At 38.0% G+C, this 24,099-nt stretch overlaps 1 protein-coding gene across 1 annotated transcript in view; it reads left to right on the top strand.

Moving 5' to 3' along the window:
• Positions 1–24,099, top strand: part of LOC116162024 (TWiK family of potassium channels protein 7-like) — a 164,669-nt gene that overhangs the window by 35,127 nt on the left and 105,443 nt on the right. Inside the window, exon 2 of the mRNA XM_031475541.1 lies at positions 5,982–6,667. Coding sequence (XP_031331401.1) covers positions 6,055–6,667 — 613 coding nt within the window. The 5' untranslated portion in view covers positions 5,982–6,054. The remainder of the gene's footprint in view (positions 1–5,981; positions 6,668–24,099) is intronic.

Genomic DNA, 24,099 nt, shown 5'->3' with positions numbered 1-24,099 from the left:
GAATGTTCTCAGGGACTGTTTCCGGAGGGGGTTTTCCACGTACGAAATTTTCGTGGCAAGTTTTCCGAAGCGAATATTTCTGACTATTTTCTTTGTGAGTGAATATTCCGTGCTTCCGTGGGAGAATATTCTTCTGTCAAATTATTCAAGGGCGGATATTCTTGGGGTGTGAAACTCCCGTGAAACTACTTTTGTAAAATGCATTAAGGAACGGTTTTTTCTGTGGCCAATTAATCCGGTGCCAGTTTTTCGTGGGCGAAATGAGGAAAAATATTCTGGGTCGCTGAATATCCCGAGTTAGTGTTCTATGGGATTCTATTCACATGCTTATCTTCCGAAGGATATTCCAGAATAAATTCACCAAGAGCGAGTTTTGGAGGGGTGCAAATCTTTCGGAAGAGGTGTTTTTCTGGAGTGCCCTTTTTCCGGGGGGAGCGAAACTTCCGGTTAGACTATTTTTGGGGAGTAGATTCTTGAACGGCGGTAAATTATTTTAGCGAACGTTCCGTGGGCGAATATTTTGAGCCAAATTCTTCAGGGATAGGATTTGGGGGCGTACTGGTGGTAATTTGATGGGTACACATATCTTCTAAGGTGAATATTCTCGAGGAGTTATTTCGGTGGGGGTGTTCCATGTGCGAATTTTCCGAAGTGAATGTTCTTGGGGAGTATATTTCTGAGTAAGTTCTTTGTGAGGGAATATTCCGTGCTTCCGTGGGAGAATATTCTCTGGGTTAAATTATATTCTTGGGTTGTCAATTTTCCGTGAAGCTTCTTTTGTAAAATACATTCAGGAGCGGTTCTTTATGTGGCCAATTAATCCGGTGCCAATTTTCCGTGGTCGACATGAGGAAGAATATCCTGGGTGGCTGAATATTTCGAGGTGGTGGAAAAAAATCTTCGGTGGGAGATTAGTTTAGCGGAAATCTCCATTGGGAAAAATTTTAGATTTTCCGAGGCAAGTTTTCCATATTTGATAGCGTCCTCCATAAGGTAAATATTCCCATGCGTATCTTACGTGGAAGAATATTTCGAGAGAATATTATTGGGGTGCGTATCTTGCAGGGAATATATTTTTTTGAGGAACATATTTTCTATGCCCTAATATTCCCGTACAAATCTTCCGTAGTCGTAGTGAAGGAAAATATTCCGTTGAGAACCTTCTAGTTCTCTTGAGGGGTATATTCCGAGTGAATATTTTGGTGCCAATCTTCCATGGGCAACATTTTTCGGGGACGAATAATCTGAGGACCAATTCGTTAAAATATTCCGTCAGCGGCGCTCAAATATTCTGGGTTGGATATTCCTTCAGGAGTATATTCCAGAGTTCAGGGTTCATAAGGCAATTTTTCGAGGCCAGTCTTTCGGAGAGTGAGCATTCTTGGGGTGTGAATCTTACGGGAATTTTTGGGAAGTACATTCGGGATAAGACGAAAATTCTGTGAGCTCGACTTCTGTTATTTTGGTTTCATGCCAGTCTTTGCAACTTGTTTGGTATTCTTCAGGGCGGCTTTTTGAAATACAATTTTCAAACAAATCAAATCGATCCGCCATAAGAAGACGTGAGCTGATAAAAGCACAAACACGACGTCGAATTTTGAGGCAAAAGTAGGAAATCCCTACACGAAAAGGATTTCGGATCTCTCGGCGAACTGAATAAAAAGTTATAATAAAAGTTTCGCAGTCGAACGGGGCCACTTTCGGCCCCGTCCGAAATATCACCGCCCTATTAATCACGCTGGGCGTTTACACCCAAATTGTATCAATTACGCGAAACGTCGTCGTCGGGCCGAAGTTTCAAGACGTCTAAAATATTACTGCGGATGACCGATAAAAGTTATTTACTGCAAATTTGATGCATTAATAATGCAACGGGGACGCTGCCAACTGAGTAACTTCATTTATTCATAGACTAATGGAACAGACTGTGCGCGCCTCCCGACGAAAAATTTTTCAGGTCAAAGAGTTGCAGTCTTTCAAGCCCGAATGTAAAACTTTGAGAGCATTAATAATTATGTTACCGCTTGTAAACTCGCTTCAATAAAATGCTTAGTTGGAACAGGGGAAAAAACGGAAAAAGAGGGCGCGCGCGACAATAAAATGAAAAGAAACTTTGTATGCGCAAAGTTTGTATCTCTCCACCGGGAGGCGAAAGAAAGATTACGATTGATAAATGTGTAAATATGCAAATCCATTTTGCAGGTGGGTTAATTCGTTTCATTTGCATACATTCCGCCGAGGGCGCCCCCTTCAAATTCGTTTACAAGTTTTAATGCCCGGACCCGTTGTTAACTACAACTTTGTGCAAATCGCGCCCCGGCAGATAGAGGCAAAAACTGAATATCGGTTTTCGTTCCGTCAACAAAACGGCATCTCGATCCACCTTTCCATTATCTCGGAGATCAACCGGAAGCTTCGGAAAACCGCCACACATCTCGTGTGATTTATACACACCGTCTTAGATAGACAAAATCTACATTTTAATGCGTTTCTTGCGCCCACCTGACAAGTTACGTACGCCGCCGTCCGGCTCGAAGTCTTTGGAAAAACGTGAGATCATTTTTCACACCTTGGAAAAAATCCGGACGGGTTTAAGCGGAAAACAGCATGTGTCTGTAATGTAAATTTGCCCTTAGTTTGTTGGCCGCTTGACACACCATCCATCTATGAATGTAGCTACAAACGCAGACTTTTTTTTAAGTTGCATATAAAATAGGTTCTTCTGTACAAAATGGCTTTTAACGCGTGGTCATTTAAAAAATCATAGGTTAAACAGATTTTGAAAAGTTTTAAGAGAAAGATTCAGGATGATCACTTTGTGAAAGCTGAAATGTTTATGTACTTATTTTATTTGCAAATCCCATATTCTGCTCCTGTCCGGAGCTTGGAAAACAAACTTTCTTGCTTTCTAAAAATTTTGACAAGGGAACTGTTAGAATAAGGTTTCTTAGAGGGCTTTGTACTAGCAGAGTTTCAGCGAACATACTAAAGTTGTAAGGTTTTGGATGAAAATGAGATTTTGTAACATATCCATTGATCGAAGCAGCAGACCTCTCCATGGTTCATTTTCTCCTGGCAGTCAGATAACCTTTCCAACATTCCGCGTATTTTGCTTCTCGATCCGAAAGTTGAAAAAGCGAAATAAAACAATGAAACATTTCTCTTTGTCATTCAGAAATGCTTACTTATCGAATATGTTCTCCTGGTAGTCAGAAAACTTTTCGAACAGTCTTCGTATATTTTTCTTTCCTGATCCGAAAGTTGGAAAAGCGAAATATAGCAATGAAACATTACTCTTTATCATTCAGAAATGCTTACTCATCGAGTATGTTCTCCTGGTAGCCAGAAAACTTTTCGCACATTCCTCGTACATTCTTCTTTCCTGATCCGATAGTTGGAAAAATGATATAAAACAATGAAACATTTCTCTTTATCATTCAGAAATTCTTACTCATCGAGTATGTTCTCCTGGTAGCCAGAAAACTTTTCGCACATTCCTCGTACATTCTTCTTTCTTCATCCGTAAGTTGGAAAAGCGAAATAAAATAATGAAACATTTCCTTTTATCATTCTGAAATGCTTGCTCATCGAATATGTTCTCCTGGTAGCCAGAAAACTTTTCGAACATTCTTCGTACACTTTTCTTTCCTGATCCAAAAGTTGGAAAAGCGAAATAAAACAACGAAACATTTCTCTTTATCATTCAGAAATGCTTACTCATCTAATATGTTTTCCTGGTAGCCAGAAAACTTTTCGAACGTTCCTAGTACATCCTTCTTTCTGATCCGAAAGTTGGAAAAGCGAAATAAAACAATGAAACATTTCGCTTTATCATTCGGAAATGCTTGCTCAGCGAATATGCTCTCCTGGTAGCCAGAAAACTTTTCGAACGTTCCTCGTACATTCTTCTTTCCTGATCCGAAAGTTGGAAAAGCAAAATAAATCAATGAAATAGATCTCTTAATCATTCAAAAATGCTTGCTCATCGAATATGTTCTCCTGCTAGCCAGAAAACTTTCAGACGTTCCTCGTACATTCTTCTTTCATGATCCGAAAGTTGGACATGCGAAATAAAACAATGTAGCATTTCTCTTTGTCATTTAGAAATGCTTACTCATCGAATATGTTCTCCTGGTAGCCAGAAAACTTTTCGAACGTTCCTAGTACATCCTTCTTTCTGATCCGAAAGTTGGAAAAGCGAAATAAAACAATGAAACATTTCTCTTTATCATTCGGAAATGCTTGCTCAGCGAATATGCTCTCCTGGTAGCCAGAAAACTTTTCGAACGTTCCTCGTACATTCTTCTTTCCTGATCCGATAGTTGGAAAAGCGAAATAAAACAATGAAACATTTCTCTTTAGCATTCGGAAATGCTTGCTCAGCGAATATGCTCTCCTGGTAGCCAGAAAACTTTTCGAACGTTCCTCGTACATTCTTCTTTCCTGATCCGAAAGTTGGAAAAGCGAAATAAAACAATGAAACATTTTTCTTTATCATTCAGAAATGCTTGCTCATATAATATGTTCTCCTGGTAGACAGAAAACTTTTCGAACATTCCTCGTACAATAAATCAATGAAATAGATCTCTTAATCATTCAAAAATGCTTGCTCATCGAATATGTTCTCCTGCTAGCCAGAAAACTTTCAGACGTTCCTCGTACATTCTTCTTTCCTGATCCGATAGTTGGAAAAGCGAAATAAAACAATGAAACATTTCTCTTTAGCATTCGGAAATGCTTGCTCAGCGAATATGCTCTCCTGGTAGCCAGAAAACTTTTCGAACGTTCCTCGTACATTCTTCTTTCCTGATCCGAAAGTTGGAAAAGCGAAATAAAACAATGAAACATTTTTCTTTATCATTCAGAAATGCTTGCTCATATAATATGTTCTCCTGGTAGACAGAAAACTTTTCGAACATTCCTCGTACATTCTTCTTTCCTGATCCGAAAGTTGGAAAAGCAAAATAAATCAATGAAACATTTCTCTTTATCATTCAGAAATGCTTGCTCATCGAATATGTTCTCCTGGTAGCCAGAAAACTTTTCGAACGTTCCTCGTACATTCCTCGTACCACCTACAATCACATCCAGTGGAAAAAAAGCAGGATCTAAAAACCCAATTGGCTATCCTAGTAAAAAGAGACTATTCGAACTGGCCCGACTAACTTTCACCGTTCAGTTTCCCTTACCACGGGATTTACCCTTCCAAGGTATTCCTTGAATCTTCTCTTAAGCCTCAAAAATTGTAGATCTTCATCAAATTTGAATATCTCCAAAAAGCTTCGTTAATATCCTAATGCCCCATTTAACAGTCAGGAAATTGTCTCCTAACTTTTCGAATAAGTGGTGCAAAAAGGGGGTCGCTTTAGGGTTAAAAAAGCATTTTCTTGAGCATAGGAAAGTTTACACATGCACCGCTGCATAAGGAACGTGAACAAGGGTATGTTTAGCGATAAGATGATTTTTGCGAACCATCGCGTAAAGTTACGTGCGCTAAAATTGAATTATTGAACTATTGAACTATTGCACTATTGAACTATTGAACTATTGAACTATTGAACTATTGAACTATTGAACTATTGAACTATTGAACTATTGAACTATTGAACTATTGAACTATTGAACTATTGAACTATTGAACTATTGAACTATTGAACTATTGAACTATTGAACTATTGAATTATTGAATTATTGAGTTATTGAATTATTGAACTATTGAATTATCCTTTTTTTTTGAAAAATGATTTAAGATTCACCACGAATAATGCTTTTGCGCGAGTTCATATAGTCGCTGGTAAGTGTAACTAGTTCCGTTTTGAGCTAGTACCTAAGTCAAACACAAAATCCGTATTAAAAAAAGGTGTAGGATATAAGTGGCGCGGTTCTACCAACAGTCGCGTCAGTAGAACCGGGACACTTATCTCCTCCACTCGCCGGTTAATGTTTTCCGTTCCGATATTAATTAGAGGTGTTTGTTGCAGAGCACCGGGGACGACATGCAAACCTCGTGATCCAAATGATACGCCAGTGATCGTCGGATAAGGGAAGCACAAGATGGCGAAAGACACCGGCCCCTATCACTACGACTCATATCCGATCGTCAGCAAACAAAACAACGTAATCATATCAGGCACGCTGAAACGCGACAAAAAAACGAGCAAAGCCGACGAGGTGACCACGTGCAAATGTTTCGGCGCGAAAAAGTCGAAACGCAAAGCGTTCGTGACGGGTCTGGTTACCAATCTGGGCATCTGCATTCTGCTGTTCGGTTACACGCTGATCGGCTCGATTGTGTTTCTAACGATCGAGGGAGGGGAGAACCTGCAGCAGCAGACCTTAGCGACCACCTCCAACGTGAACAAGCATCGGAGGATTTTTAATAACAGTTCGGAAATTAAGGCGAGAACGGACGAGGCGCGCGCGCGAACCGTGGAGACGATCTGGGACATAACCGTAAACCTTAATATTCTATACAGAGACAATTGGACAAAGTTAGCATCTCAGGAAATAACAAAGTTTCAAAAAGAAATAATAAAATCACTCGAAGAGGAATTGTCCCAGAGCTACGTGATTCCCGAAAGGAAGGCGACTATTAAGTATCCGCAGGAGTTCCAGTGGACGTTTGCCAAGGCGTTCCTGTATTCCCTCACCGTTCTGACAACAATAGGTAAGTCCAAGTGCGCACGTTACAAATTAGACAATTGTCGAAATTAATTACAGGTAGATTACAGGGGATAATTCGGGATTACTCAAAAACTATACGACGCCCGACGTCGGTTGTTGTTTTAGTCACTGCCGGAATTCATTTGCAGGTGCTTAACCCTTTTACATTTACCCCCTCACGAAAACGTAATCGCCGGATTATTACGATTATCTTTCTGTCCCTCCGCCTTTCGTGTACCGCGAATAGGTACGTCGTGCGGTCCACCTTTTTTTTTGATCCGCGAAAACCGACGACTTCGGTAGTTTTACCTCGGCCGGAAGTTTAAATTGTAGCCGTTTCCGTCTTTCGCCCTAATCGCGTGTATATGTAAATGGGGCTTTACTCGTAAGTCTAACGTATATCGGGTTTGCGAAAATCCTCTGAAAGCTCCCGCATAAATTTCGGTAAAAACGAACGACTAATCCATTCTTGTATTTAATTTTGAGGTTAGAATAAAGTTGTAATGTTTTTCTATTCGATTATTTCCCATTTTAAACGAATTAAGCCACGGGATCGAGGGATGTAGAATGTAGGATTCCAGAAGTTTATGATAGAGTGGTAGTGGTGGGTTGTTTATTGTAGATGCATTTATCCAATACAATTAATAAAAGGCAATTCTCTCGGGGAAGAACTGATTAGAGCCGTGCATTACGAACGGAGAGAGCCCGGGTTCGTTCCCCGGTCCTTCAAATCATTTTTGGTGTTCACTTTTCCGTAAGGTCAATTCAGCCTTTCAAAGTGACCGCATACCATTGCCCACAGCATTATTTATTTGGCGACCAACGTGGGGCTACTGCAATATTTACTTGGCGCCCAACTTGGAGCCACTGCATTATTTATTTGGCGCCCGACGCGGGGTTAAGAAATCCAAGGATCAGGGCTCTAATGATGCAAAGATCTTGAAGGTCTTGAAGGTCTTGAAGGTCTTGAAGGTCTTGAAGGTCTTGAAGGTCTTGAAGGTCTTGAAGGTCTTGAAGGTCTTGAAGGTCTTGAAGATCTTGAAGGTCTTGAAGGTCTTGAAGGTCTTGAAGGTCTTGAAGGCCTTGAAGGTCTTGAAGGTCTCGAAGGTTGTGAAGGTCTTGGATCTTGGATCGGTCGCCATTTTATTAGTCTCTAAATCCGCTATTTTATTAGTCTCTAATTCGGCCATTCTGTTGGTTTCCATCTTGGATCGGTCGCCATTTTATTAGCCCGCCTCTGATTGACTGTGATGACACGTGCTCGTCTCTGATTGGTATGACGTCACTTCCTGGTCCAGAACATACATAGGTCTTCTACTGAACTTGAACAAATTCCAGAAGGTGCCTGACTCCAAAGAGCTCTTCAAAAAGGGTAGAACCGGTCCCGCTATAACCTTTGATATAGGCCGATTACATACACAAAAGGTAACTACGTATGGAAACGAAATTTTGTACGCCAAACTTGCTCCCAAATTCGTAGGACCGTTATTTCTAAATGGACCTACGAATTGAAAGACGAAGACGGAAAACCTATAGGCACTTACCATGTAAAGGTCCTAAAACCTGATCATCCTATTACTCAATCTAGACCTAGTGGTACACCGGAAGGTTTAGACGTCGTACAAAATCTGGGGATGGAAGTGGTCTCCAGAAGAGAGAGCGAGGGCGGGGAGAGACGCGACGCGGATTAACGCGAATAAACTGATACATTAAGGCTGTAGTTGTTATGCTACCTGAATCATGGTAAAAGAAACTGACTTTGGAAATAATGGAAAATGTGAGGATAACGATTTGTGGTAGGACCCCTATTATATCACATTATATTTTTGTATAAGCCATAATAAGCCATCGCGGAACTATCTGATTAGTTTGATTGCTCACGAGATAATTATTGTCGTGGAATTATTTTATTAAGATCATGTGACATCTTCGGTTCGGTAAAATTTCCGAGCATTAATCTGCCATCCGTTGTGGCTACACATACGATTTACATTACAACAGAGAGAAAAAGGGGGCCCGAACCTACCGCGACAAAAAAATCCTTACGGGTCGGCGATGGCGTTAGCACATTCGCACCCCCAACGAAGAAAAATCCAATATGGCATTGTTACGCTGTGTACGTTTCTGATATCCCTCGCCCCGTGCGGATAAGGGTTTCAAATTCCATTGTTATCTCAGCACAAAAGATCCGAAAAAACGGGGGTTGTTTAGAGATATCGCGTTTATCAATACGAAGATAAAGCTACCATCTTGTTAGTATTATTTGATCAAGTGTAAAAAGTGTTCGCGTCAATAACGCCCCTATTGTGCACAATCGTAAAAAAACTACCCCATCCACCTGCGCCGCCCTTTCCATCAGCTCCGATTAGAAAACAACACTAATTCGATGCGCCGAGAGAAAAGAAAAAGAAAGGGGCGGGCGGGGAATGAGAGTTCGGAAATTTCATTAGTTCAATTTTTAACCTGACCGGAATTTTTGATTTAAGCAGTCGCCGAAAAGTTATTCACTGAATTAAATGTTTTATCCGTTAGGGTTTCTATGGGTCGGCTCGCTAAAGTTATCTATAAAATATAGAGCTTCAGCTCGGAATAGATATCGGCTACTTTATGGAGTTATCTTAACATAAATTCTCGGATATCATTTCAACGAGAGTTAACGCTCCTTTCCTCCAGTAAGATTCTTATCCTCTACCATTCTTTAGTATGCTCGCGACAGGCGAACGTTTCCTTCTTATTAAATTAAAAAGGAAGCGAACGTCGTAGATTGCCAAATTGAGGTTTTGATTTCCCTTTGAAGACGCTTAAACAGGACGGAATTCACTGCGGGAACTAAATTCAATGGGGTGTGTCGTGAAGTGTATTAGTTGTACTTGTAATAGGAATGAGGGAACCTTTTCGATTTCCTTCTACTTGTACCTTCGGAAGGGTCTATTTCCTTTTTGTTTGTCAGGTGTTCTTGAAGAAAGAAGAGGATTGGATTACGGCATTTTCGACCGTATATTCATGTGATATTGTGTCTTTTTTTCGAATCAATTATTAAGCAAATTAGGCAATTGCTCTCCCGTGCAAAGTTTTGTGAATCGCGGAAAAAATGTAAATCGTTCGTGGGTCTGAATTGGAGTAGGGCCATATTTTAAACATGTGCAGATGAAAAGTCGGAATCAGAGTACGTAACGCGGTTCTTGTGATACTAAAATTCCGAGAAAAACAATCAGTTTGAATGCAGAGAAGTCACATACTCAACTGTCTTCCGTTACACTCACAAGTAAAGGACAGGACTAATTTTAAATTGTCTTATGGAGGTTGCGTCTCTACCTAATTCCTTCACTCAACGCTTCAAGAGACAGGCCCTGAAGATCCTTATGGGCGCCTTAAGGGGTTTTAAAAATCGGAAACAGTCATCAAGACCACACACGACCTCCAAATACCTATCATAAACATTCATTCAATTTATTTTATGAAAATACCTGCCATTTTACCTTGTGGTATTTTAGCATAAACAATTAAGGTCATTCCTCTTCTCTTTTTATCAGCCGAGCCTTTAAAAACTTTGGTCTTGGTCAGTGAATCGTCAAGAGTCTTTAAGAGCCTTCGTAACGTTTCTCCAGAGGTTTTCCACCTTTAAATTTGTTTAAAAGAAGGGAGGTAGGAACGTCGGGGCCTTCGACCACCGCGGGGTCATTAACCCCCCTGCCCCACCCCACGCGTTGGGGCTACCCATAAGAGCAAGGGAAGCTGACAATAGGGCACTTGACGCAATTGCTGGAAGAGTAGTCATGACCCCTCCCCCCGAAATTACCCCAAAAGATAATACCAACGGGGCAAAAAATTTGCTATTGTTTGCGTTTTGTCCGCCCGTCCGGACCACCTTCTGCCATTTTGAAATACTTTTAGGGGAAAAGTCCTAAAGTTCAGCAATTGTTTGCAATAGGTAGCCTATACCCACCTTGAAGATGTGCCAGGCGGCCATCATATTTCGCTGTCTTAGGAGGGGGGGGGCCCACGAATTATTTCCTGAGATGCTGTTTTTGAAAGTAAAACGTTCATAACCTCTACATTGGACAACCAATTGGTCTTAGATTTTGCTTACGCGTGCCTTTAGTGGTTCCAAGTAAAACTGGGGGCGCAAAAAGGGAGGGGGGGGGGGGTTAAACTCACGTTCTACCCTTCGTGGTATTCTAATGAAAGGTCTCATCGCATCGTTTTCTACCTACTATCGTCCGACCTTCTTTCTCACCCTTTATCAAAAGAGGGAGTTGGGGCGGGAGGAAGACTAGTTTTATCGTTTATGGTACTCTAATGAAAGGTTTCAACAAGAGGAATTAATTTATACCAACCATAATCCTCCTCCTCCACCCCTTATTGTAATCGGATATAGTCCCTTATATCTCCAGAACGAATTGTCGGAAACGGGAGCTCACACAGGGCGATTGGGACGTCTAGAAGGAATATATCCATTCGTATCTTCTTATCTTCGTATCTTTTGTTAGAACGATATTTCAGAGCAGTAATACGAAAAATTCAAGGTATCATTTCTAGGAAAGAGTTCGGGGGTGAGCTTAACCTGCAAATATGTTCTCTCTTTGTATCTTTGTATCTTTGTATGTTTATATCTTTCTATCTTTCTATGTTTCTACCTCTCTACCTCTCTACCGCTCTACCTCTCTACCTCTCTACCTTTCTACCTCTTCTATCTTTCTACATTTCTATCTTTCTATCTTTCTATCTTTCTATCTTTCTATCTTTCTATCTTTCTATCTTTCTATCTTTCTATCTTTCTATCTTTCTATCTTTCTATCTTTCTACCTTTCTACCTTTCTACCTTTCTACCTTTCTACCTTTCTACCTTTCTACCTTTCTACCTTTCTACCTTTCTACCTTTCTACCTTTCTATCTTTCTATCTTTCTATCTTTCTATCTTTCATCTTTTTCTATCTTTTCTATCTTTCTATCTTTCTATCTTTACTATCTTTCTATCTTTCTATCGTTTTTCTATCTTTCTATTTTCTTCTATCTTTCTATCATTTCTATCTTTCTATCTTTCTAATCTTTCTATCTTTCATCTTTCTATCTTTACTATCTTTCTATCTTTCTATCTTCTATCTTTTCTATCTTTCTATCTTTCTATCTTTCTATCTTTCTATCTTTCTATCTTTCTATCTTGTTCTATCTTTCTATTCTTTCTATCTTTCTATCTTTATCTTTCTATCCTTTTTTTATCTTCTATAACTATCTCTCTATCTATCTTCTATCTGCTCTCTATCTCTCTATCTTTCTATCTCTCTATCTCTCTATCTCTCTATCTCTCTATCTCTCTATCTCTCTATCTCTCTATCTCTCTATCTCTCTATCTCTCTATCTCTCTATCTTTCTATCTTTCTATCTCTATCTTTCTATCTCTATCTTTCTATCTTTCTATCTCTCTATCTCTCTATCTCTCTATCTCTCTATCTCTCTATCTCTCTATCTCTCTATCTCTCTATCTCTCTATCTCTCTATCTTTCTATCTTTCCATCTTTTCATCTTTCCATCTTTCATCTTTCCATCTTTCCATCTTTCCATCTTTTCATCTTTCCATCGTTCCATCTTTCCACCTTTCCGCCTTTCCACTTTTCCACCTTTCCATCTTTCCATCTTCCATTCTTCTATCTTTCTATCTTTTTGTCTCTATTTTTCTAACTTTCTATATTTGTCTTTCTATCTTTAGTCTTTTTGTCGCTTTGTTTCTTTGTCTCTTTGTCTCTTTGTCTCTTTGTCTCTATGTCTCTTTGTCTCTTTGTCTCTTTGTCTCTTTGTCTCTTTGTCTCTTTGTCTCGTTGTCTCTTTGTCTCTTTGTCTCTTTGTCTCTTTATCTCTTTGTCTCTTTGTCTCTTTGTCTCTTTGTCTCTTTGTCTCTTTGTCTCTTTGTCTCTTTGTCTCTTTGTCTCTTTGTTTCTTTGTCTCTTTGTCTCTTTGTCTCTTTGTCTCGTTGTCTCTTTGTCTCTTTGTCTCTTTGTCTCTTTGTCTCTTTGTCTCTTTGTCTCTTTGTTTCTTCGAAGTTTCAAGAGATTTCTAGAGATTTTTGGAGATTTTAATAGATTTTAGGAGATTCAGGAGATTTGAGGATGTTTTAGGAGATTTCAGAAGATTTTATAGCAGAATTCAGGAAGATTCAGATTTTAGAAGATTTTAGATTTCAAGAGATTTGAAGAGATTTGAAGAGATTTCAAGAGATTTCAAGAGATTTCAAGAGATTTCAAGGGATTTCAAGAGATTTCAAGAGGTTTCAGAAGATTTCAAGAGATTTCGAGAAATTTCAAGAGATTTCAGGTGATTTAGGAGATTTCAGTAGATTTCAGAAAGTTTTAGGTGATTTCTAGAGATTTTTGGAGATTTTAATAGATTTTAGGATATTCGGGAGATGTGAGGATGTTTTAGGAGATTTCAGAAGATTTTAGCAGAATTCAGAAAGATTCAGGTTTTAGAAGATTTTAGATTTCAAGAGATTTCAAGAGATTTCAAGAGATTTCAAGAGATTTCAAGAGATTTCAAGAGATTTCATGAGATTTCAAGAGATTTCGAGAAATTTCAAGAGATTTCAGGTGATTTAGGAGATTTCAGTAGATTTCAGGAAGTTTTAGGTGATTTCTAGAGATTTTTGGAAATTTTAATAGATTTTAGGAGATTCGGGAGATTTGTGGATGTTTTAGGAGATTTCAGAAGATTTTAGCAGAATTCAGGAAGATTCAGGTTTTAGAAGATTTTAGATTTCAAGAGATTTGAAGAGATTTGAAGAAATTTCAAGAGATTTCATGAGATTTCAAGAGATTTCAGGTGATTTAGGAGATTTCAGTAGATTTCAGGAAGTTGTAGGTGATTTCTAGAGATTTTTGGAGATTTTAATAGATTTTGGGAGATTCAGGAGATTTGTGGATGTTTTAGCAGAATTCAGGAAGATTCAGATTTTAGAAGATATTAGATTTCAAGAGATTTGAAGAGATTTCAAGAGATTTTAAGGGATTTCAAGAGATTTCAAGAGGTTTCAAAAGATTTTAAGAGATTCAGGACATTTTAGGTTGTTTTAGGAGATTTCAGAAGATTTTATCAGAAATCAGGAAGTTTCAGAATTTAGATTTCAAGAGATTTCAAGAGATTTCAAGACATTTCAAGAGATTTCAAGAGATTTCAAGAGATTTCAAGAAATTTCAAGAGATTTCAAGAATTCACAAATATTTTCATCACTTTACAATTATTCCCGGTCGAAATCGATCGCCATAGAAAGTTTTTTTCAGGAGATTCCAAAAGATTTCGGGATCTTTCAGAAGATTTCAGGAGATATCAGGAGATTTGGGAAGATATGAGATTTCAGGCGATTTCAAGGGTTTTCAAGTAATTTCAAGAGATGTGAAGTGTGAGACTTTAGACCATTTGAGGTTTCAAAAGATTTAAGAGATTTCAGTAAAATTCAGGGAGTGTTAGCCGATTTCGAGAGATTTTCGGAGGTTTCTGAATAATTTCAGAGCATTTCAGGAATTTTGAGATTTTATGGGATTTAATGGGATTTCAGGCAATTTCAATAAGATTTCAGAGGGTTTGAGAAAATTTCAAGAGATTTCAGCGGAGTTCAGGACGTTTCAGGAGATTGCAACAGAAAAGGACAGCATTAAACCCTTCAAGACCGAAGGCATTTAAGTACAAGAACAAGATTAAGAAGTTGAAGTGGCTGAAGATACCCAAGGGACCTAAGAAAGAGCCTTAAAAGGCGCAACAGGCCTAGGGCATTCAAGAGAGACAATTAACTCGATAAGCTGAACAGGTTGAAAGTCTCCGCATGATCAGGAGATTCTAGAAACTTAAGCTGCTCAAGAAACACAAAAGCCGCCAGTTTCAAAAGGGATAAAAAAACCAAACTTTCTCAAGTACATTTCAGGAGATTTCAGTAGAAGTCACGAAGTTTCAGAAGATTTCAAGATATTTTAGGAGATTACAAAAGATTTCGGGATCTTTTAGGAGTTTTTCAGATTTTAGAAATTGTCAGGCGATTTCAACTGTATTCAAAGGATTTTAATAAATTTGAAGCGATTTTAAGCGTTAGATTTTAGAGGAATTAAGAAATTTATGAGATATCAGTAGAATTCAAGACGTTTGAGGTGGTTTCTATAACAAATTTTAGAAGATTTCAGGAGATTTCAGAAGATTTTAGGAGATTGTAGGAAATTTAAGAAGATTTCAGGAGATATCAGGGGATTTCAGGAGATTTCATAAATTTTCTAAATAATTTATGGTATTGTGCAGCACGTTGATTGCTCTTTTCAAATATCTTTAAAAAACAGGCATTGCATTCGAAAAATAAAAGTTGCGTCGATTTCCAGTTAAACCGGAAGTGATGCAGCAAGTTTCAATATGCAATCGGATAGATAATAATGTCACATACAAAATTTTTCGTATCTCGCCAAATAAAAAAAAAATTGAGGTGACCTTATTATCTAAAACGCCCTGTATATAACGGTTTCATAGTTCTGAGCTTTTGGAAAAATGTAAGATGCAGAGATAATAATATAACTACGATCGCGTGAAATCTAGGATAATACGTTAATGTTAACGCGTCGTTAGACAGCCGAATACTATCAGGCATTCGAAAAACAACTTGACCTTGCAAATACCTATAACCAAACAATTTGAAAAACAAATGTGTGGGACAGTTATCTCTGTACTACCTCATGATACATGTAAATCATCTAAAACTTCCTGAAATCTACTGAAATCTCATAAATCACCTGAAATCTCTTGAAATTTCTCGAAATCTCTTGAAATCTCATGAAATCTCTTGAAATCTTCTGAAACCTATTGAAATCTCTTGAAATCCCTTGAATTCTCTTGAAATCTCTTCAAATCTCTTCAAATCTCTTCAAATCTCTTCAAATCTCTTCAAATCTCTTCAAATCTCTTCAAATCTCTTCAAATCTCTTCAAATCTCTTGAAATCTAAAATCTTCTAAAACCTGAATCTTCCTGAATTCTGCTAAAATCTTCTGAAATCTCCTAAAACATCCTCAAATCTCCTGAATCTCCTAAAATCTATTAAAATCTCCAAAAATCTCTAGAAATTGCCTAAAACTTCCTGAAATCTACTGAAATCTAAATCACCTGAAATCTGATGAAATCTCTTGAAATCTTCTGAAACCTCTTGAAATCTCTTGAAACCTCTTGAAATCTCTGAAAATCTCTTCAAATATCTCTTGAAATCTAAAATCTTTTAAAATCTGAATCTCTGAATTCTGATAAAATCTTCTGAAATCTCCTAAAACATCCTCAAATCTCCTGAATCTCCTAAAATCTATTAAAATCTCCAAAAATCAAAAATCCAAAAAGCGGTATTTACGGGACTGAGGAGTTAGGCTGAAGGAACTTTTTTGTTAAATAGTGTAATAATTAGCGATTTATTTCAATACAGAAGTTAACCGCACAGAATTGCTTATTTGCCAATTTATTTAAAGTTTTGCGGGATCCCGCAAATACCGGGATCCTGCGGGATTAACATCTAACAATCCTGCAAATAGCGGGATTGAGATTTTGCTGCGGGATTGCATTCCCTAGTCCCGATCAAAGTATTATCCTACCCCGGAAGTAAAACCCCACGATCAAAATTACCTTAAACAACCTTGAAACTTCAGAACCACTCAATTCTAGTGACTTTTCTATGGGGGATTTTTCATCTAGTGAGATTTAGAATCGGCCGTACACTACCATCGACAAGAACCCTCAGGCAGAAACCGCCTTACTTTAGCTCGGACGCAAATCTCCGATACTTTATCTCGAACGCAAACCTCGACTCCCTTGACCTTGACGTTAGCACAGGCGCACACCTCGCTAGCGCAGTTCAGAACCACTCAATCCTAGTCACTTTTCTAGGGGGATTTTAGTGTGATTTAGAATCACCCGTACACTACCATCGACAAGAACACTCGACTCAGGCGCAAACCGAATTACTCTAGCTCGGACGCAAACCTCCGATACTTTATCTCGAGCACAAACCTCAGACCCAAACCTCGACCCCTTGACCTTGACGTTAGCACTAGCACAAACCTCGCCAGCAGAGTTACAAACCTAGTTACTTTTCTAGTGACCTTTTCGCGTCTAGTTACTTTTCTAGTGACTTTTTTCACATCTAGTGACTTTTCTAGTGACTTTTTGAGTTAGAATCGGCCTTATATCACTACTATTATGGAACCTGAAACATGAAGTAAACTAGCACTTATCTGATTTCTGAATTTAATTTTGTACTTAGTTTTTGCATCAAGGTGTTTCAATTGCAAAGTTTCGATTGACGCTATTGGCATGATGTACCACTGACGTATGAGTATGTTGAACACAAAACACAAAATGGAAACAACGTAACAGTTGCATTGTAAAGTATACTCAGGCTGTAGTTTGCTTTCCAAAGATCTAAGAAACGATTCCACTTGAGAAACACATTCCTCGTTTGCATCTTTTCATTACGCGACAAACGCAAAGTTCTCCAACATGGGAGAATATCAAGTTTATTTGAAAATGTCACAACAATGAGAACAATGCCGACTCTCGCAGGAATATTCATGACTCCTATTCAAATTTAAACATTTAAATACCTTTATCGTCTGCTCTCTATATATACACGCAACGCTCCAGTTGTATTTTTCATTTCCATATTATTAAATAAATGTCCTCCCATCCCCTCGCATAGCTCATCGATTTGTATCAATTATCAAATGGAAATTAATTGTGTTTCATGTTCGCATTTTGAATCATGCAGGAGGCACGTATCGCGCGGCGCATCTGCCATCCGCGCGCAATTATTTCGCTATCGATTCGCCGGTTTTATCGTGTGCGGTTTTTGTGCAACTATCGGCGCGTTTTATTTAAAAAAAAAACCGCAATCCGCTTTTGTACTCCGCCAATATCGTGTTTGTAACGTGTGAAATTGAGATTTTACAAACATAATGTTAACCAATCAGCATCCACAGGTGCGAGTACGTTGTTTAACCCGTCTAGGCTCTAGCGTCCAAAGTTCTATTCTATTCTAGGGTATTTTAGTATTCAGAAATCTTCAGAAATTGTCTGAAACCTCCTGAAATCTCCTAAAGTTTCCTGCAATCTCCTGAGTCTCTGAAATATCTTCAAATCTTCCGAAATCTCCTGACACCTCCTGAAATCTCCTGGAAAACTCTTGTAACTTCCGGAAATCTTTTGAAATTCCCTGAAATCTGCCAAAATAACTTGAAATGTCCTGGAACTTCCTGAATTCTACTAAGATCTCCTGAAAACTACTCGAGCGACTTTGGTTTCTTAGTCCCATTTGAAATTGACGGCTTTTGTGTTCCTTGAGCAGCTTAAGTTTCTAGAAAACGCTTGAAATCACAAGAAATCCCATGAAATATCTTGAAATCTCCTAATGGATTTTATTGATTAGGAAATCTCTTGAAATCTCTTGAAATTTCTTGAAATCTGTTCGAATCTCTTGAAATCTGTTGAAATCTCTTGAAATCTCTTGAAATCCCTTGAAATCTCTTGAAATCTCTTAAAACCTCTTGAAATCTCTTGAAACCTCTTGAAATCTCTTGAAATCCCTTGAAATTTCTTAAAATGTCTTGAAATCTTTTGAAATTTCTTGAAATCTTTTGAAATCTTTTGAAATATCTTGAAATTTCTTGAAATCTCTTGAAATCTCTTGAAAACTCTTTAAATATCTTGAAATCCCTTGAAATCTCTTAAAATCTCTTGAAATCTTCTATTAAAATTTTCCGAAAACTCCTAAAATTTCCTGAGATCTCTTGTAATCTTCGGAATTTTTTTTTAAATCTCCCGCTTGAAATCGCTTCAAATCGCTTGAAAACTCTTGAAATCACAAGAAATCTCATGAAATACCTTGAAATCCCCCGATATCTCCTGAAATCTTATGAAATATTTTGAAATGCTCTAAAATCTCTAGAAATCTCCTGTAACTTCCTGAATTCTACTGAAAACTCTTAAATCTCTTGAAATCTACACAAATCATCTGAAATTTCGCGCTTGGAATCGCTTGAAATCTCCTAAAATGTCGTGAGATCTCCTGCAATCTTCTAAAATCTCGTGAAATCTTCCGAAATCCCCGTGAAATCGCCTGAAATTCCCTCAAATCTCCTAAAAGCTTCTGAAATCCCTTATAATCTCCTGAAATCTGCTAAAATCTCTAGAATGCGTCCTAAATTCTACTGAATCTCATAAATCTTCTCAAATCTTCTGAAATCTCACGCTTTAAATCGCTTTAAATCTCTTGAAATCGCTTGAAAGCTCTTGAAATTGCCTGAAATCCCATGGAATCTCCTGAAATCTTATGAAATCCTCGGAAGCCTCCTAAAATCTTATGAAATATTTTGAAATGCCATGAAATTCCCTGAAATACCCTTAAATCACCTGAAATCATCTAAAATATCTTGAAATCCCCCAAGATCCCAAGAAATCTCCTGAAACTTCCTGAACTGTACTGAAATTTCCTAAATTTCTTGAAATTTTCTAAAATTTTCTGAAATCTCGAGCTTTAAATTGCTTCAAATTGCTTAAAAACCCTTGAAATCGCCTAAAATCTCATGAAATCTCCTGAGATCTTCTGAAATCTCATGAAATATCCGGAAATCTCCTGAAGAAATCTCCTGGAATCTCCCGAAAGCCTCGTGAAATATTCTGAAATTCCTTCAAATCTCCTAAAAAGTCCTGAAATTCCTTATGATCTCTTGAAATCTCCTGAAATCTGCTAAAATCTCTAGAAAACGTCCTGAATTCTACTGAATCTCATAAATCTGCTCAGATCCTCCGAAATCTCACGCTTGAAATCTCTTGAAATCTCTTGAAACCTCTTGAAATTGCCTGAAATTCTTCCTAAATGCTACTGAAATTTCCTAAATCTCTTGAAATCTCAAATTGTCTAGTCTCACCCATGAAATCGCTTGAAAACTTTTGAATCGCCTAAAATTACATGCAATTTTCTGAACTTTTCTGAAATCTCCCTACAGTCTTCTGAAATCTCCTGAAACCTCTCTGACTTCTATTAAAATTTTCCGAATCTCTTATAATCTTCGGAATTTTTTTTTAAATTTTTAAATCTCTTGAAATCGCTTGAAAACCCTTGAAATCGTCGGAAAATTTTGAAACCTCCTAAAACTCCTACAATCTCTAGAAACCTAACGAAATTTCTGAAATCTCCTGAACATCCTGACATACCTCGCTTGATATCCCTTGAAATTCTTTGAAATTTCTTGAAATCTCCCGAATCTCCTGAAATCTTCTAAAATCTCTATAAATCTTTTCAAACTCTCTACTGAAATCTCAGCTTAAAAATTGCTTCAAATGGCTTGAAAATCCTTGAAATCACAAGAAATCTCATGAAATCTCTTGAAATCCCCTGATATCTCCTGAAATCTTATGCAATATTTTGAAATGCCCTAAAATCACAAAAAACCTCCGGAAACTTCTTGAATTCTACAGAAATCTCCTAAACCTCTTGAAATCTTCTCAAATCATCTGAAATCTGACGCTTGGAATCGCTTCAAGTCCATTGAAATCGCTTGAAATCTCCTCTTGAACCACTTAAAATCTAAAGTCTCCTAAAAACTCCTGGAATTTCCAGAAATCTTTTGAAACCTACTAAAATCTCTCGAAAACTTCTCAAACCTCCTGAATTCTACTGAAAGCTCCTAAATCTCCTGAAACCTCCTCAATCTGCCTAAAATCTCACGCTTGACATCGTTTCACATTTCTTGAAATTGTTTGAAAACCTTTGATATCACCTGAAATTTCCTGAAATCTTCAGAAATCTTTTGAAATCTCCGGAAACCTCTTACATTCCCTTGAAATTCTTTGAAATTCTTTGAAATCCCTTAAATCTCATAGATCTCTTGAAATCTTCTCAAATTTTCTTAAATCTCGTGCTTGAACTTGCTTAAAAACCCTTATAATCGCCTGAAATCTCATGAAATCTTCTATCTCCTGAAATCCTCTGAAATCTCCTGAAATCTCCTGAAATCGCTTGAAATATCCTGAAACCTCCCGAAATTTTTTTTTATATTTTTTTTTATTATCCCTCTCTTACTTCTGGGCCCTCAACAAGCATGCGCCCAATTACAGAGTGACCCGCATAATGCTATTCAGAGGTGCCTCTGCAGAAGGTCTTAAGTTGGTCTATACTACTCCGGTATTTACCTTACGAATTAGGAAATCTGCAGGAAAACCTAATTCGGAGTAGCCAGTAGAATGCTCGGAACTGGTCTAAGGTAATTTCCATCTCCGCCACAGATGAAAAATTCACCTCAACCCAGGTTCGAACACCCGACCTCCGGATTTATAACCCAACGCTCTTACCACTGAGCCATAAAGCCGGTTTCTAAAATTTCTTGAAATCTTTTCTCCCGGAATCGCCGTGAAATCTCCTGAAATCCCCTCGTCTTTTAAAACCCCCTGCAATTCCCTAAAATCTCATGAAATCTCCTAAAATCCTTAGAATTCTCCTGAAACTTCCTGAACTGTACTGAAATTTTCTAAATATCTTGAAATTTTCTGAAATCTCACGCTTGAAATTGCTTCAATTCGCTTAAAAACCCTTAAAATCGCCTGAAATTTCGGGATATTTCCTGGGATCTCCTGTAATCTTATGAAATACTCTGAAATCGCTTGAAGTCTCCTGAACTCCCTGAAACCTATCGATTCATCTGAAATCTAAAGTCTCCGAAAAACTCCTGGAATGTCCGAAAATCTCTTGAAATTTCCTGAAATCTCCTGAAATCTCCTGAAATTTCCTGAAATCTCCTGAAATTTCCTAAAATCTCCTGAAATTTCCTGAAATCTCCGGAAATCTTGTGAACGCTCTTGAAATCTTCTGAAATCTCCTGAAATCTCCTGAAATTTCCTAAAATCTCCCGAAATCCCCGTGAAATCTGAAATTTCATCAAATCTTCCAAAACCTCCTGAAATCCCTTATACTCTCCTGAAATCTGCTAAAATCTCTAGAAAACGTCCAAAAAATTCTACTGAATCTCATGTATATCTTCTCAAATCCTCTGCAATCTCGGGCTCGAAATCCCTTTAAATCTCTTAAAATCGCTTGAAAACTCTTGAATCGCCTTAAAAAATCATGAAATGTTTTGAAATTTCCGGAAATCTCCTGCAACCTTCTGAAATCTGAATCTTCATAAATTTTCTAAAATCGCGCGCGTTAAGTCGCTTCAAATTTATTGATATATCCGCGAAACTTCTGAAAATTCCTAAAATCTCTTACAATCTCTAGAAATCTCCTGAAACTTCCTAAATTCTTCTGAAATCTCCTGAACCTCCTGAAATATCTCGCTTGAGAGCCCTTGAAATCTCTTGAAATCTTTTTTAATTGCTTAAAAATCTCTTGAAATCTCCTGAAATCTCCCGAATCTCTTAAAATCTTATTCTTCTTCAAATCTCTTCAAATGGCCTGAAACCTCCCGAAATCTTCTGACATCTCTTGAAGCTTTCTGAATTCTACTGGAATCCCCTGAATCGCCTGAAATCTACTCTGGCAAGTTGTCTTTTCAGACATTCCTTATAACCCTCTTAAGCTGCTTGAACCTTTTGATCAGTTTAAATTACCTAATCCTTCGGAGTTGCTTGGGTGTCTTGCAGCTTTTGAATATTACTTACGCCACACATTGTGGGTTTCATGAGTCTAGTAGACTCTCTTATAGGTTGTCTAGATTCTTCGTCAGTTTTCATATGTTAGAATCTCTTGGACCTAGTCAAACTGAGTCAAACTTGCGCCCAAATTTGTAGGACCCTACCAGATTGAAATCCTTTCTTCAGTCTCTGAAATCTTCGTCAAATTTTGTAATCTAAAGCACTTTCTCGCTTTTCACATACAGAAATAGTTGCGTGTCGCTTTTGATGAACTTTCTAGTCTTCAAGCATGAGAATTGATGACCTTTATTGGGATATTAAGTTTATTCATTAAGAAAGTAGTGGTGAGAGATCTGCGGTAAATTGGGTAAAAGGGTTCAACGTGCGAATTTGTGAAAAATCGAATACATGAACTCTTGTTGTTAACACACAGTTCAGCGACTTATCATCAATTGCATAAGAGGGCGTCATTAACATTCTCGTATTACACTTTGAAGTTTGAAAACGATATTGTTTGCTCAGATTATTACCTTAAAGGGTGCCCTTAAGTCTCCACGCGTATAAACTAATGACTCGTGGATTACTGTTATACGATCCCAGCCCGCGCATCTGCCACCCCCAAGGAAACAAACGCTATGAATCGTAAGCAAATTATTTAATGCCGAGCCACTTTTTCATTTTAGATACATCCCCGGGAAAAATATCGTCCCTCCCTCACGCCAATATTCTCTTCGGCCGTACCGTCGATAATAGGAAGGTAATCTGACACCCTCTCTTATTTTCCCGCGATTGATCCCAAAAGGTACAGCCAATTAAATTTGATAAATCTCGCACGGATGCGAACCTAATCCGAAACATAATTAAGTTTCCCTCCCGTTACGGAGACGTTTTTGCCGTCCGCCATTGGACGAAATTCTGTAACGTTTATAAATATGTATTCGGCTCTCGCGGCGTCGTCGAGGGTAGTTTTCGTACGAGTGATCAAAAATTAAACGTATGCCGCGCCCGCTTTTTCGAGAAACATAAATTCTCTTTGCAACACGTCCTTTCCAGAAACACGTTGGTGGGTGACGTGGCGCATAGGATATCTCGGGAGGTTCGGGAAAGGAAAGTTCGCTCACTTTATTTATGTGGCGGAAACAGTTCATTTTCTCATGTACTTATTAATTATTTTTGGTTAACTGTCACTGTATTAATTGTTAGAGATTCGCTGGCATACTTAAATTGTAACTGTCATTGCGTTTACCGGCGTCACCTTTCAGTTGATTTTTCCACGGAAGAGTTAACAATCGTTACCTTCATTTTCCGACCAACTTACCAGAAGGGACGTAACCACCTGCTCTTCTACCACGCTCAGTAGTTGCCTAAAGATTTTCCGTCTCTTGATTCGTAAATTCATCTAGAAATAACTTAATCTGGTAGGGTCCTACAAATTTGGGAGCGAGTTTGGCATTAAGGTTCTTAGTAGCGTCAGAAAGTACAAAATTTCGTTTCCATACGTAAAACAGTTACTGACGAAGGTCAACTAAATTAAAACAAAAAGGTTATGAATCAGCACCAAGAATATGATCAATTAATCTCTGGACGTTTGCAGGAGAGTTACATAAAACAAAGGCATACCCGATTTCTTTAGATCTTCAAGTTTTCTTCTGGGTTTTCTTTATAATTATCTTCTTCATTATTTCTCTAAAAACCCAGTTTCTCCATTTTCAAATCCCCAGAACCTTATTTGAGAGCTCTTCAAATCTTCTAGGGATCTAAGCCTTCTTCATTGTCACAGAAGCACAAATTGCTATCTCCCCTCCTC

Source organism: Photinus pyralis, unplaced genomic scaffold (assembly GCF_008802855.1).
Source record: "Photinus pyralis isolate 1611_PpyrPB1 unplaced genomic scaffold, Ppyr1.3 Ppyr1.4_LG10, whole genome shotgun sequence".
Lineage (NCBI taxonomy): Eukaryota > Metazoa > Arthropoda > Insecta > Coleoptera > Lampyridae > Photinus > Photinus pyralis.
The sequence above is the reverse complement of the archived record's forward strand: the minus strand, read 5'-3'. Positions and strand labels throughout refer to the sequence as shown.